Below are 16,500 nucleotides of genomic sequence, written 5' to 3' on the forward strand. Positions count from 1 at the left end.
TAGTTTCAATATGATAGCCCTATTAGACCATTTTAAAAATTACCCTTACAAAAAATATTAATAATATTGTCAAAAGTGAGTCCTCCATCAAAAGCAGTTTTTCATACATTTCCTTTCACTTAGCCTAATAAATAACTAAACAAGAATTTTAAAGCATTAATTGAAATAACAAAACAATAAAAAGAAACCAGGAATCCATTGAACACACATACATATGTACATGCATATATGCAAGCCGTATATTTAAACAATTTGATCAATTAAAAGCAATTTTGCCCTGGAAAAGGCAGCAAATCCTCGAACAATATATGCATAAAAAGCATTTCGCTGGCGAAAAAATGCAATAAAAAAGAACATATCATAACAAAAAAGCACCTCGACATATTTTTTGGGGCCATACACTTTTTCGCACACACAAATTGCCCACCAAAGGCCGTCGAATGAGTTGGTAACAGGGGGCTATTGCCAGATAGCCATATAACCCAGCCGATTGAATGAAATTTCACGCTGAAAATCACATTGTTTACTAGCGAAACAATTGCGCCACTATGGGATGCGAAATAAAAGTCTCGGTCTCAAAATGCGAAAAAAATAATGTTGCAAAATGGGCGGCGAGGGCAAAAATAACTGACATTTGTTGCTGCTGCTGCTCCTCGTATTCGTTCTCGTTCTCTCTGTTGCATGTTGATTTTCCCTCCCGATGCAGTCGTTGTTGTTGTCGTCGCTTTTCCGGCTTCTGCTGTTGCATTTTTCCCTTCCTTTTCCCTTTTGTTTTTGGCACGCGTTTGGTACATGGAAACATTCGTTGTCGCTGATTGCAGGCACGCATAAAGAGCTCAAAGCCCCAAGGGAGTGCCTCACTACGGATTGAGTCGACGAGGAAATACCCTTGATCTAGGCTAAATTGGGTAAAATATACGTAGAGACCAACACAAAAATGTATAATAATAATAATAATAATAATGTATAAATGTAATATAAAAAAACTAATTCGTAATCATTTTGCTAAGAGGTAAAATTTGGCCACTACGTTTGAAAATTCTTAAATTGTTAAAAAAAATAACCAGAAAATCAGAAACCCAAATATTATTTAACATTTGTTCAAGATATTGTAGTTAAGTACCTCTCCGAAATAAATGACTAGTTTATTCAAATGAAAATGTTTATCTATCCAGAATTACTTTTACACATTTGACGAACTCTTTTCCATATGTGGAATTCAATTACCACTCCTTAACTGTGGCCCTACTCGATCGGAACCTTAATTACTAGCCTAAAAATCCTTTTATTTTTTAAACCTTTTGAACTTGCTCTGAATCCAAAATACACAAGACTAATGTTATTTCAATGATAGAAATATTTTTCTTTCGACAACTCATGGCTGCTACTGTAAAATCTGAAATCTGAACAAAAAACTTGAATTATAAACCTGCTCGCATGACGGAAAATCTCGGTTAGTTAACTGAACTACTCGTGCCGCAAAAAATGCTTAACGGACAGAGTGACCAGTGCAGTTGGCAGCTTCCGTTTTCGATTACGGACTCCATTCTCCTTCCCCTTCCGCTTCCCATTCCCCTTTCCATTCCCCTTCCCATTCTCCCAATCTGTTGGCCAGATGCACCGGCCAACGACTATCGTCCATTGACCACGTGGTCGGCCACAGGAGCATCGGTATTTAATGGTCTCATTGCGGACAATGCCGGAACTGCCTGTCAATCGATGCTGTGTCTCTGTGCTCTGTATGTGTGTGTGTTATCCGCAAATTTATGATTTCCTCTCGATTGTTTTCAATGCCTTTATTGGATGCTCAAAATGGACAGCAGGCAGTGACGATTTTGTTGACCTCGTAGCACTGCCCATCTGCCGTACAGATCAGCTGGGTGCGGGTGCTGCTCCGCCTGCCAAATCCTGCTCCGCTCCAGCTGTGGTAGAAGTCCGAGGCACTGATCCCATAGCCATCCATCAGCCAGTTCTGCAAGTCAGCCGGAAAAGTCTCGTACACTGGCACACTCTGAAATCAAAGATGAGACGAGATTATAATTAAAGAGTTCCGGTTACGAGTGCAAGTAGGGAAACTAAACTGGATTGCAAGCTAGATGATCAGGTCATCAACAAGTACACCGAAATAATTATACAAAAATATATTTAAAATTCGAATATTATATAATATTATATAAAGCCACGATTCAACATTTCACAAACAAGAATGTCTAATATATGTATGTATAATATTAAAAAAAAATAATAAGTTCGATATATATAACATATATGACAAAAATGTTGTTGGATTTAAGTACTATAAACAATGATCTTTATAATAGTTACTTTATATTAATTAATCCGTAAATCACCAATACAAATTGTTCCCTGTTTATTAATCTATCTCCTGCTTATTTCCCCGATGCTCTCGACATTGTTAAGCAATCAAGCCGACAGTCCGTTTTCCAGCTCTTTCCCTTCTTCTTTGCCAAAGCGCACGGAAATTAATTTCCGGTGCAACGCTGCGTATGAGCGATGCGATGCTATCCGATGCAATGCGATATATACTGGCAATTACAAGTGCAAAATGAAATTAATAAGAGAGCGACGTCCAAAAGGAGGGAGATGAGCAAACAGGGAGGAGTTAGCACTACATAGCACAGGTACAACTAGCGAGCGGCGATAAAAATGTGCAAGTTTGTCAACTAATTAAAAAGGGAAGCAGCAAACTGGATGAGTTTCAGCTGGAGGAACAGGGAAATTGTCGGCAGAGGGACATTGGCAACTTAATTGAAAACTGCAGTAAACAGCTCCGAAGCAGTTTAGCCATGTTATATATTTTATGGACACAGAGGGGCGATGTCAAAGTATTGCTATTTATCTACTCACTCATATGTGATACAGAAATTAAACCAAATATATTCCATATATCATTCCTATCATAGATAAGTTAATATACTAAACTAAACAACAACATTAAAATGTACTGAATTTCAAACCTTACTCAACATAAACTTTACTACCAAACCCCTTGCAATGGCCGCAGTTGACTAGCTGGGGCGCAAAACAGGGGGCGTGGCACGTCGGCCGAGAGAGTGTTGCATTTCCGTTAACGTCAGAGTTAAAGCAAAAGGTAAACTAAAGTTCCGTTTGCGAGGCCAGGACGAAGGACGAAGGACGGCAGAGTTTGCCCGAGGAGCGTGGGTCTATAAATGTTATCCAGCTAGCCGAAATCTGGAGGAAGCGAGCTTATTAAATTTGAGCATAAAGTGCAATTTCACACTGCAGCGAGGAGAACTGAACACAAACAGGTGACCGGTGGCCGGCTAATTAAATTTACCAATTAGACAGACAAACACTCGAGACACAAACAGCGTGCTGGCCAAAAACACGGACAGCAAACGAAGGTTCTTGAGGGATCCTTGAGACAAAGTTGAGTGTTGCTTTTGATTGAGTTCATTTGACTGGCTGCTGCAGGGCTCAGTAAGCCGGTATCTGCCAAATCAGCATTTCAGTTAATTAAAAATACATAAAAGCCCTAAACATAAGTGCCGAGTTATCATGGCTATCATGCGAGTGGGCGTGGCAGCGTCATTAAGTCACCATGTCGACTTAATTACGAAAACTGTCGCCGAATTCATGCTGAGAGTCGTTGAAAAATGTCGCTGTGAAAAATGTGCGATAATTATTGCCACAATTTATCTCGACTCAACGCGAGAAGGCCAACAAAAAAAAAGATACAGAATCTAAAATAACATAATTATTTATGACTGCGAGGGAGGCGACATGCGAAAGAGGAAGCAATAAAATGTAGGAAAAGTGATAAATATGCGGCACTTTTTCTCCTCCCCATGCGTAATCACAGAATCGCTGAAGGATCTTTTTGGGGAAGAAAGAAAAAGAGCGGAAGTCCTTTGTTGCTTTTTTTGGCCGGGCTTAAAGCCAGCGCATAAATAAGCAGCAAATTATTGAACGTAAAAGTTGCCAAATCAGCAGTTGGGGCAAAGGTCCTAAAAGCCAAAAAGCACTTGCACACTTCGCTTTCCTTCAAGTGATACACGAAATGATGGGATATAAAAATATATTCTTTTGAATCTAGCACTTATAGTAAAATATATTATACAACTTTGTGGTACCAGAACCAACGTAATTTCTGTAACATAAGTGATTTCTAAAGTATTACTGTCATAATTGTCTTATCAATTTATCAATATAAAAGTAAATAGACTCCCATTTCTGTCAGTGTACCAGTGTATGGCCTTGCCTTAGGCATGCCAAACAAAACACTTTTCAATTAAGCAACTTGTCAGGCCAGCGGCCACTGCCAAGGCGGCTGCTCCGTTGGCCACGCCCACCGAACACCGCCCACGGCTTCCCGAAAGGCGGAAAGGTTTAACACCGACGGACACACACACACCATGGTAAGCACACAGCCTCACACACACACACACCGCTGCAAACACAGATGCGAAAGGGAAGTCGCCTAAGGGAGTATGGAAAACAAATTGATGGAGGTAGCTTTTGAGAATTTAAAGCTAAAGGATACCCTGTAGCGCTTAGTGCATATGTGTTATGGGGATGAGCTGGCTGAGAAATTGATTCCAAAGCATTTTGACTGTTTAAAAATAAATCAAACTTTATAGTCCCTAAAAATGGATTCCTGTATCGAATGTTGCCTATATGCCTTTCTATACAGAAAAGGTAATTTATATGCAATTATAATATATTTTAAAATCATATAAACAATATATCAATTTAGTATAAGTGAAGTGCTTTTAAATGCATGCTTTTAGGAATAAATATATAGAAATAAATAGAAAATATATATAGAAATGTATAGAAAGTATTCATGTAGAACATATGACCAAATGTAGAACAAAGCAAATGGTATGCGAATCGCTTATTTTAAAATCCGCAAAATTCAAACTCCCCTTCCTTCGCCTAACACCCCTTTAAAATCAATTAATCTCCCGCACTGAGGTCCTCTGGCTGTTACAAGGACATCGGCGAGCCCAGGCACAACCGATTAGAATGCCTGCAGGGTATGGTCCTTAAAAACGTGGAAAGGACGAAAAGAAATGCCTGGCATACTTTTCGGCGCAAGCATATTTACGTTGCATGTATTGCTAACGAGCTGAAGAATTATGACTCCATTAGGTGAGCGGGGGGAGTGGGGGCTTTTGAGGGTGCCTCGGATGCTTAGAGAGCCCCCAGCATAGTTAGCCTTAAAGTTCCCGGCCATTTGCTTGTTGTTTTTTTCCCCTTAGAACGGCTGAGGAAGTGACGCCATTTTGTGCAGATTACGCTTTGATGAACTCACTGGAAATGGTGAGGATAGGTGTGGGAGCCAGTTTCCGAGGTCTGGGAAGTCGAGGAGGTCGAGGAGGTTGGCGAGGTGCCAAGTGAAGGCCCTGGGCCTCCGACAAACGGCTGAGCCAGACATCGGCGTAATGACAACGTCAACAAGACGCCGAGAGATTGAATTTACAGAACAAACAATTTTCATTTGCAGTTGAATTAAGCAAAGTAATCCCCAGTGGACATTCTCCATGTTTTTTGCTTCTCTCGTCCTCAGAAGCCAACTTGGTACGGTGGTTGCAGTCCGATTGGATGGCCTTTCAACAGCCTAATGAACAGTGGTTTTTTGGCTTCTCAAAAGTATCCAAGTGAGTCCCGGCATTTTGAAGAAAAAATACCTCAATTCAATGAGTGTAAAGCTCAAGACTCTAAATGGATGTGCAAATACAAAAAATGCTTTGAAACGGTTTAAATTTCCACGAAGAAACTGATTAACTTTGACTAAAAACAACGGCCACAGAAATCCATAGGGCTTTGAGTAACTTAGAAAGATGTCTAAACATATTCTATTCACAAAGAAGAACTTATTTACTTTTATATAGTATTTAATTCCTCTAATTCATTTCAATAAATTAAAAAATTTAGCTTTATTTACCTACACTTTGGGTTATCACAAAAACACTTGACTCGCCTCAAAAGCCTTTGTAAACACTTTTTAATCCTTAAATAAATTTAAGAAACGCTTGCTAGGCAAATGACTTTTTAAGAAAATAAGCAAAATATTTTTCCAAATTCCGAGAGACCACGAATCGAGCTCATGCAATGGCCATATGCTGCTGTCTTGCCAATATGAAATACTGTAATTCCAAGCGACCAAACGCTTATCAGTGCCAACTAAGAAAGCGAACAAAGTTCCCTGCTCTCTGGCTCCCAACCATACATCTAGCACTATCAGTGTCGCTTGTTTTGCATAAAATTTGCATTTATTTGTGCGGGACAATCTGCGAAATTGAAAGCAGATGTCTCAAAGCGAGCTAACCAGCCAAAACAGAAGCCACACCAGCGGCCACAACGCAAACTGCAATACCAAAGAGATCGCAGATGAGGTGGCCAAAATCGACTCCAAAGTCCAAGTTGCCTGGGGGCTGCACAGCAGATATTTAAATTTTTGGCCAAAACCCTTGAACAATGTGCTCGATACGAAAATACACCGAAGCTGGCTATGCAAGAGATGCCACCATTTGGTGCAAGTGCTAATGGGAAACATTCGATGCATGCTTTAATAGAGGCTTTTTCAGACTTAGCCGCAATCTCGAGCAGCAAAATTGGTTTTGCTTGGGGGCAATTCCTGACAAGTTGATGATGTGATTATTACGGAAAATATGAATTTGCAATCAAACTGCCTACTGGGTGTCCGTCGGATATCCTCCTTTAAATTGAAAAGTTTTTCCAGAGGATCTCAATTAAAAGCGATTTTGAGAACTTTAAAACAAAGGATGTTTTGTCTGACCACTCTATTGTATAATTCTTTCACAACTTGGACTTTAACATTTAACTTTAACGTTGCAATGCGTAAGTTTACTCAAATCATAATAAATTATATTATTAAATATATTAATAAAGTAAAAGGGATTTTTTTATTTTAAGCACTGTATCGCCTTATTGATATAATCGGCTTTAGATTTTTAAATCCGCTTAAAGCCCCACACTCGAGATATCACACATTTCATACCACCTTATCTAAAGGTTGTAAGCTCAAAGTCATTCGCAACCATTAAAATCGCGTACAAAATTAAAATTTCAATGCCCGTCAAGTTGTATAATCCGCAGCAATTATGTGGAGTGGGTGTGATCCCAAATCCCAAACCGAATGATGCACTTGCCCCGGAGCTTAATCGGCCATTGCCCTCCGGCTCGATGGCAGTTGACGGGACTGATAAATCTTTAGCTGCTCCCTGATTGTTTTCAATCCTGGGCAGCGACGTGCCGTGCCTGCTGGCTGTAAATGAAATCCGGCGGCGGTGGAGCGTGACCACCATGCGGTCACGTGCCTGAGGAAGCTCCTCCGAATTCTACACAACTCCACCAGAAACCACCACCCACCCCACCGTCGACCAAAATGCAGACAGGCTCTGACAGATATCCGGAGCCAAGTTAAAAACACCAACCAAAAAGTTAAGCAGCAACAACAGCGTGATTTATGTTGGCAGGAGTTATCTGGCTTGCCGATTTCGGGACCAAGACTAGGAGGCGGCTCACCTGAAACTCATTCGCCATGGCGGCCAGCCAGTTGGGATCCGGGCTAGCCAGCAGGAACTGCTCCTGGTTCTCCACCACATCGACCACCTCCACTTCCTGCATCGTCGGCGATTCCAGGCCGGCGGCTGAATTTATGGCCGCAGCTAATTGGTACAGCAAAAAATTCGTGCGTCCTGCAATCACAAGAAAAAACACTAAGCTTTAAAATTGTATTTAAAAAATATAAATTCAAAAAGTTTTTTATTTTTAAATTCGTTTAATGTTATAAAAATAAGACAAAGGGAGAACTGTTAATTTAAATAAATTTTAAGAGTAGTTTCACCCTATTTTTACAGCAAAGTTATTATTCATCAAAATAACACTTTCAAGCAGAGTGGTATTTAATTTTGATAAAAATACTCAATAAAATTATTTATCTCACAGATTATTACCTAATTTTTTACAGTTCAACTGCAGTAATTTTTTCAAGTGTCTGACTGAGCAAGAAATTTAATTTTAAAACACTCCGAGGCACAAAGCCTCCATCCGAAAACCCGAAAACCCCAAAGTACTCGAGTATCTGAAGCCTCCTCGAGTGCTGTTTTGTTCTCAGATTGTGCGCTAAGCATTTTGTTTGAGTTCAACTAGCTACTTACTGTCAGTTAAGTGCAATCGCCACAGAAAACGGGAAAATGGCAAAGAAAATGGAAAAGGAAAAGTGGGCGGGGGAAATGCGATCCGCTCTGCAGGTGATTGGCAAATGCGCACATGAATCTTTGATAAGCATCTCGAAGTGCAGTCATTGGACAATTTTTGGGCTCGAATGGCATTAGGTCGATGTCGATGGCAGCTGGCAATCAATTGAACATTTACGAGAACAATTCTTCTGCCCAATCATCAAGCCAAACGAGCAGAATCAAATTGTTTAGCAATCACCTGGGAAAATGAAGGAAAATGCCGATGATTGACGAAAGTGTCTGAAAAGGGGTTCTTTTTTATTGAGCAAATGCCATTCAGCTTTAAATGACTCTCAAATTTCCGTTTCAATGGGCTGCTACAAATACTTCGGCTTTGAATTAGGTACATGAGATTTTCTCTTCCGTTTTGTTAAGAGCTTGCAATACTTTATTGTTTAGTTTAAAAAAATTTGTTTTCAATGGGAAAAACTTGTTTTTCTTTTCCACTAATAGTCTAAGTTAGTTTCTTAAACTTCTAAAAGCTTCTGTTCAATTAATGTATGTTCTTGATTCACTATTTTTGAGGAGATTTTCCTCATAAACTTATAATTTCTTTTAGATGCCTGGGATTTAATTCGAAGTCGTTTTCCACCTCGATTCGCTTTGCGATTGCAAACTTATTTAATTAACTTGTACACGAATTAAGCACTTGTCACTCGAAACTAATTTTGAACTGCAGTTCGGAATCTCTTTGGTCAAGAACTTTTCGTTTCGTTTCGTTTGTTTTTTTTTCACCACTTTGAGTTGTCGCTAAGTGCTGCTGCCATTGCGCATTACGCATACGCCGCGTTGACGTTAATCATACGCCATGTTTAACGCACCGACAAAAAGTTCGCGGCGGCATCTCGGCAATAAATCACACATTTTAAAGTTGAAAGTTGGCCGAAAAGCGGATGAAAAAGCACAACAGCAAGCTGAAAACAAATGCGACAACTGACCCAAAATGTCAGATGAGCAAATGTAAGCCGCCAAATGGGAAAACCAAACGAAAGAGGAAAGGCCAAAACCAACTAAGGACAACGTTTCTGCTTTCCACTTTCTACTTTCCACTTTTTGTAAAAGCGAAAGTCGCCGATGATGCAGTGCCTGCTGTTGAGTTAGTGTCAGTCGCTCGTTCTTGGTTGTTCGCGACCTGTTTGTGTTGGCTGTTTATGTGGGCCAAGTTGAATTGCAGCATCATCACGTGACCACTAGAAATTTGCATTTTAATGGCTTCCCCGGCATTTGGCACTACTTATCCTCAATTGTGTGGAGTGGCAGCTGAAAAAGGAAGAGGTCGAGCAGGCGGTGTCAAGGAGGAGCACGGCCAGCGGAACAATATGTGTTAAGTGTTGATGTCGGCGCTTAATGATGCCAAGAATAAACTTGGCCCACACCCACACACACACACGCTCGCACCCAGGCAGTGATAAACCGAAAAAGTACACAGTCATAAAAGTCAAAGGATTTATCGCCACTTTAAAATCTTTTAGTATTGGAACTAAATAAACATTTTGTTTTTTTTTAAAAAAAGGTACTCGCATGATCATGCTCTAAATGCATAGAGTAACATCACGAAGTATCGGAGAACTTCTAAATTATCAAGGAATGTTCAAGAAACTATCAAAATCCTTACTCCTTACATTTAAGCATAACAAACGATGACATCTTTATATGATTATAATACATTCGCTATTAGATAAGATCAATTTTCACATTTCTTAATAAGGGTTTTAAATCGCAATGTGGAAATGCCAAAAAATGTAAGTCCAAAGATAGGAAAACATGAGTTTAATTGTCTTTATCACACTTCTTCTATTTGAGGTACGAGGGTCGTTTGATAAGTCCGTGACTTTTTGTATTTGCCGCGCACCTGCTCTAAATACAACACTGCTCCTGTCAGCAGTTATCGATTAACAGCTGACTGTAAAATTTTGAGAAAGCTGCGTTTTTTGGTTTGCGTTTTATAGGCATTGAAAGCAGACGATCTCGTGAATTTTAACGAAAATGGAAAAAAGTGAATTTCGTGTGCTAATTAAGCATTATTTTTTGCGTAAAAAATCCATCACCGAAACCAAGGAAAGACTTGATAAATATTATGGGGACTCTGCACCATCAATTTCAATGGTTAAGAAATGGTTTACTGAGTTCCGTTGTGGTCGTACCAGTACAAGTGATGCCGAACGTTCAGGTCGCCCAAAAGAGGTCGTCATGCCAGAAATCGTCGACAAAATCCATGGAATGATATTGGATGATCGGAGAATGAAAGTGCGTGAGGTAGCTGAGGCTGTAGGCATCTCAACTGAACGGGTACATCACATTTTACATGAATATTTGGACATGAAAAAGCTTTCCGCGCGATGGGTGCCGCGATTGCTCACACACGACCATAAGCGCAACCGTGTGACCATTTCAAAGGAGTGTTTGGCGATGTTCAACCGCAATCCAAACGAATTTTTGCGCCGTTTCGTTACCGTAGACGAAACATGGATCCACCACACCACACCAGAGACCAAAGAACAATCAAGACAGTGGGTTTCTCCGGGTGAACGTGCACCAAAGAAGGCCAAGGTGGGTCTGTCGGCCAACAAGGTCATGGCCACAGTTTTTTGGGATGCACAAGGTATCATTCACATCGATTACCTTGAAAAGGGTAAAACGATCACCGGCGAATATTATTCAGAGCTTTTGGACAGATTCGATATTGATTTGAAGCAGAAACGACCGCATTTGGCGAAAAAAAAAGTGCTGTTCCATCAGGACAATGCACGGGTGCACACGTGTGTAGTCAGCATGGCAAAATTTCATAAATTGGGCTACGAACTGCTACCCCATCCAGCATATTCTCCAGATTTAGCCCCCTGTGACTATTTTTTGTTTCCAAACATGAAGAAATGGCTCGGCGGTAAGAGATTCGGGTCAAATGAAGAGGTCATCACAGAAACAAACGACTATTTTGAGGGCCTTGAGAAAACCTATTATTTGGAAGGAATAAAAAAATTGGAAAAACGCTGGACTAAATGTATAGAGCTAAAAGGAGATTATGTTGAGAAATAAAACGCTTCTTTGACGAAAAAAATATATTTTATTCAAAAAGTCACGGACTTATCAAACGACCCTCGTATATGAGTACCTAAAGGAGTATTTTGTGTCCCCATACCTATTAAATTGGTAAGTAATTTTAACAGAATTTCTTTAAGTGTATCCGTGTTCATCTGTGTTGTCAACACTAGACGAGCAACAACAGCAGCGGCAACCAGAAGCAACGCATCGGTAAACAAACAAACGACGGCAGCGACAACGCGTGACAAATGACACCAGCGACATCAAATTCCGCTTGCAACGCTTGCTGCAACGGAAACGCTGCAGGCGGCAACTATTTGCTGGGGGCGGCAAGGAGCATGGAATGGGGAGCAGTAATGGGGCTGTGGGAGAACTGGGAGAACCCCAGGGAACTGGAACAGGCAGCAAGCGGATATAGCGATTGCCGACTGGCAGCAGCGGAAAATACAAGAAGAAGGAGAAGAATGACTGGAAAGTGGGAAGAAAGAAAAAAGAAGAGGGATAATAGTGTCACACAAAACGCTCAGCAAGTGATAAAACTACAGTGCTGACTAGCTACAAGTGGCAGAAATTGTATATATAAATATTAGCTGGGAGATTAAGTGTTCAAAGTAATTTGTAGCAGTTAGTTAACAGAAGCTGACGAATACAAGCTGGAATACACGATAAATATTATCTACTTAATGGTAAAATGCTCCTAAAATTAATTTGAACTTTATGAAATCGTGCTATGAGAAATGTATTGTAGCATACTTTTTTGCTTATGTACAAAAGGTTTGGTAATGAAGATATTGCGCTGCAGGACTTTATCTTACTTTCTGTTTAGAGTTGAAACCCCGGTGAATTTGAGTATTGCTTCGCTGAGAAATGCATTTTTATAAATATTCCATTTGCTACTTAGCCAGAGTCCACATTTCGGTGGCATTCATGCTCCGTTGAGTGCCTACGTTGCGCTGCAGCTGCTCTTGACTATCTTGCTGCCCCCAAAACGCCCCCTCAACCCCACCGCCACCTCAGCCCCCTTCAGCCCCTTGTTGCCCCATTTAAGCTCCCCGTCGCTTAGTGCTCAGCTTCTTGAAGAGTCGTGGTGAGCTTAGAGGCAGTGACACTTGAGTTATTTTCGGGCTCTCAGCGGAATAGGAATCCGAATGGGAAAAGCGCAGATTGCGAGCAGGCACAACTGAGTGAAGGTGGTAAGCGAAATACCAATTAAGAATGCGTTGACATTCCCACTTGGCGTGGGAAGAACGTCCCGACCCCAGAATTCCCACTCCACCTGCCACTCCAGCGGAGACCACAGTGCGTATGCGTGATAAACAACGCTAATTGGAAAACCAAGAGAGAAATGGAGTATCAGACAGAGGACAGTGCTGGCAAGATTGGAAATACAACATTGTGTTCTGCAATTACCGAATTAACTTCTCACACAAAGTGGCATCAAATGATGTAATAATAATCATATTAAGATTGTTATTATATGTGATATTCCTTTCAGTTTTAAATGGATAATGTTATGTTCAAATTGAATTGAAACTGCTTAAATGCAACACCAAACTGCCTACAGAGACCATCAGCCTTGCAGCACTGATGGCTAACGAAGCTCACCTGACGCAGGCACTGCAGCCAGGACTCTTTGTCCCGGCGAGAGTCCTAGAACATCCATCCTCGCTTCCCCGCCGGCTGCTCCTCTCGGCTCCTCCGGTAATGAAGCAAACACCGACGCCATCAGGCCCCAGAATATATATAGCTGCAGACGCGGCTGGCAACTTCTGCTGATTCCAGCCATCCTCGGCTGCAACGAAGGATTAGAAAATTTGCTTTCAATTCGGGCGGCATCAAGTTATTAATACAATGAAGGGGCTCCTTGAAGAGACCATTGTGTGAAGGAGCACGATCCCGAGTGGAGTGCATAGCAATTGTCTGGCGCATAAACTACAAAACAAAGGCATCGAGTGGGCACACCATTTCCCTGAATTGCCCTTTCAATGTTCTTTATTCCGTCAATTTATACGAAAGACAAGGGGATGTTCGAATATGCTCAGTATACTTGCAACATTGTTTAGTTACACTAATTAATTTTACCCAAGGTATTTGTTTTGAGAGCCATCTAACCAAAAACCAAAGGGATTAGAAATGAGTAACAAAATTAAAACTGTTTATTAACCTATGGCTCTTAAAGGGAGTTTTTTTTTAAATAAAGAAAGCTTAAGCATTGAATATTAGCTTAAACAGAAAATGTGCTAAGTAGCTCCGATCTGGTATATCGACTTTCTCTGAGACGAGACTGACAACCAGCATAGATTGGGTGCCATAGTTGTCATTGCCGCTCCACAGAACGAACCTCTTCGCCTATGTATCCGGCTCCATTTCCGCCGCCAAGCAGACAGACAGACAAGCACAATGGAAAATGGGGAAAATCCTTTGGCCTCATCGACAGCCATTGTTGGGCGCCATCAATTGAGCGATTTGAATGGCGGCGGCCAAAGATTTATGAGCTGCACAAGCTCCTAGTTACGCCAAGTATTTGGCTTAAAAAGTATTTGCACGTAGAAGAACTTTTAAAGTTTTTTACTTATCTGAAAAATTTTTGAATGATACTGTACTCTTTCTCTCCGTGTATTTCCGTGAGTTCTACAAGTATTTGGCAACAATTAAGCAGCTTAAAAAGCATTGCCACCATTCACTTTTGCTCTCTTCCCGCTTAACGCGCCATTTAATGAGTGGGTGGAAAAGTGAATGAAAGGAGCCACTGTCAATGGGATGTGTGGCAGGGAAAATGAGCGTAAATGCACAGACAAAACAAGGAAAACATTCCGAGAGGAAAACCTCTTCGTTCCACTCGTCCACTTCCCCTGCTTAAAGCCAACCTCGATTGTCTATCTGCAACTGCAATTTTGTCTTTGTGGCCTCGGAAAAACAAGCAGACAGGGAAAAAAACAACAAAAGATAATGAGCTTCAATACGTGCACAATGCCCATAAAGAACCTGGCTTAATTTTAAAACTAGGAATTTAACTGTTTATATATAAGAGTAAAATGTATAGTCTGTGTAGGTGCAAATACTCAAACGTCAATGAAAATAATAATATGTAGATATGAGATACATATATTGATGTTTTCTAAATGACTTATACTAAACTAAATAACTCAAAAAATGTCTGATTTGTTTAAGCAACTTATCTGTATTTAGACTTGCTTTCTAAACAACAACTTCATAACATGTTGTTGTCAAATTCAATTCAGTGAAAAACCCGAAAAGCTCACCAATAAGCACACAATAAAAAAAAACAGAATCAACACACTCAACTTTTGAATATTTAAAGCACTTGAATAAATAACACAGGTAAATAAGTCCAATAAGTTTTTGTCCATATAAATTGAATGCTAAATATTTTTAGCAATTAAATTGCCATTCGGCAGAAACAATTGAGCTTGACTCCCTTGTCAGTTGCAGATTCCCCATTTCCAATTTCGGCCATTACTATTTGTTTGCCTCTATCTTTGAAATACCATTTAATTTCACAGCTGGCTATCTTTTTATTACACGTTCCGTTTAGGATATAGTGTATAGTATAATGCTGGGCCAATTGGTCGTTGATTTTAATGGTTACCGCTGCCGAGAAATGAAAACACGCGACTGAACCACGCAGAATTCAAAAGGCAGAACCGAAGACAAAAAACACATTGATTGAAATCCGAGCAATCAATGCCCAGAATATTGCCATATAAAGTCAAGTACCTAGCTGCGGGGGCGATGAAATGATATCAGATGATAACAAGCCAGCGAAAGCATGATAATTCCAACTACGCCGCTGGGTTCAAAGTTCACAAAAGTGAAACGACCAGCCTGGAGTAGTTGAAAATTAATATGCGTTAAATGCGAAGAGTTGTTTGTCTAATTAAACACTACCAGTCCTCGAGACTGCGATTGTTCGGAAAGCGAAAATAACACTGATAATGTCGAAGAGCAGGGCCCATAATGGGCAATAGAGATTGTTTAGTAGAAGTATCCATTAACCAATTGGAAGCACGTAATGGAATCATTCGTAATTACAGAACTTTATAACATTGAATAAATTGATAGTGAGTATCGCATTTGTTTGAGCAAAATGCTGCAGAAAATTGATTTCGCAGAAATTTGATTTATGTACTACTCATTAAGGTTTTATATCTTAAATTGGTTTCTTATGGATTTCTCATGATTTATTTCCATTTATATCTATATAAAATTAATAAAAAATTTAATTAAATAATTCTTGTCTTGAATTCAATAATACTGCCATTAAATCGAAATTAACTCCAATTAAGTACCCAAGCTCATTGGAAGAGCTTACCCACACTTTACGCCATAAGACGCGCTGTAGGAAAATGTTTGGACAAAAAGGCCAAGCGGAGGAGGAGGAAAAATCGGCTTAAGCCCACCCACTGGCGCCCACTAATTCATTTCAATAATAGAGCACCTTTTCGTGGCTGTTTTTTTATTGGGGAAAGTGGGCTAGTAGGGGCTCTATTAGTTTTGACATTCATTTGACAGTTTGATGAATGAATTAAGCGCACAAAGGGCGCAAATATTTATGAAAGAAATTGGAATGAATGCACGAACAGAGTGGTAACACAGAAGTTTAAGGAACAAGAAAACAGGCAAAGGGGCAAATATTCTGAATAGGAATGGAAGAAAAAAAGAAAGGAAATAAGGAAATATTCTAAGAGATTTCTATCGCTTGCACACAATTTACCTAGTACCTCCTACTTTTCCAACTTCTTGGCCTTATTCTTGGCCCTCTTTTTTATTTCTCCATTTCCTTGTCGGCCCTTAAATGTCTTCGTAACCCTGAGGCCGCCAATTTGCTACCAATTCCTGCTCCAAGTGTCTGCGAAAAGCAAAATTTTCGCCATTCGCGGGAATGAACGAGAAAGAGAGAGCGTTGGGCAGATTCGTATCGTGGAAAACAATTTTAAATGGCGCACACAAAATGCCGGAAACCAGACCCAAAATGTTAACGGAAAGGGAAACAGACGTTTACACACACACGCACACACAACAGACAGCCGCACGCACACACACACAATCGCAGCCCATTTGAATGTGTTGGTTGATGCAATTTAAGCGCCCAAATCATTTTTGATGATTTATTTTAGCTTCTAATGGGCATATTAAATTGCATTTTATATTATATGATGGCTCCGCCCATTTGGTTTATTTAATA

The 16,500-nt window shown here is 40.2% G+C and overlaps 1 protein-coding gene across 4 annotated transcripts; it reads right to left on the reverse strand.

Annotated features, from left to right (window-relative positions):
• Nucleotides 1-1,781: 1,781 nt before the first annotated feature.
• LOC6534299 lies at nucleotides 1,782-14,908 on the reverse strand. Of its 4 annotated transcripts, XM_002094944.4 has the most exons (4): nucleotides 14,804-14,908; nucleotides 12,900-13,086; nucleotides 7,537-7,709; nucleotides 1,782-2,011 (listed from the first exon to the last, which is right to left on the reverse strand). In XM_002094944.4, exons 1-4 carry the CDS (start codon nucleotides 14,804-14,806, stop codon nucleotides 1,808-1,810), a joined length of 567 nt encoding a protein of 188 aa, XP_002094980.2. In that variant the 5' UTR covers nucleotides 14,807-14,908; the 3' UTR covers nucleotides 1,782-1,807. The 4 variants fall into 4 exon arrangements, with proteins under 4 accessions (XP_002094980.2, XP_039230127.1, XP_039230128.1 ...); XM_039374193.2 differs by lacking the exons at nucleotides 12,900-13,086; nucleotides 14,804-14,908 and adding an exon at nucleotides 8,988-9,309; XM_039374194.2 differs by lacking the exons at nucleotides 12,900-13,086; nucleotides 14,804-14,908 and adding an exon at nucleotides 8,172-9,300.
• Nucleotides 14,909-16,500: the final 1,592 nt, after the last annotated feature.

Source organism: Drosophila yakuba, chromosome 3L (genome assembly GCF_016746365.2).
Source record: "Drosophila yakuba strain Tai18E2 chromosome 3L, Prin_Dyak_Tai18E2_2.1, whole genome shotgun sequence".
NCBI classification, from domain to species: Eukaryota; Metazoa; Arthropoda; class Insecta; order Diptera; family Drosophilidae; genus Drosophila; species Drosophila yakuba.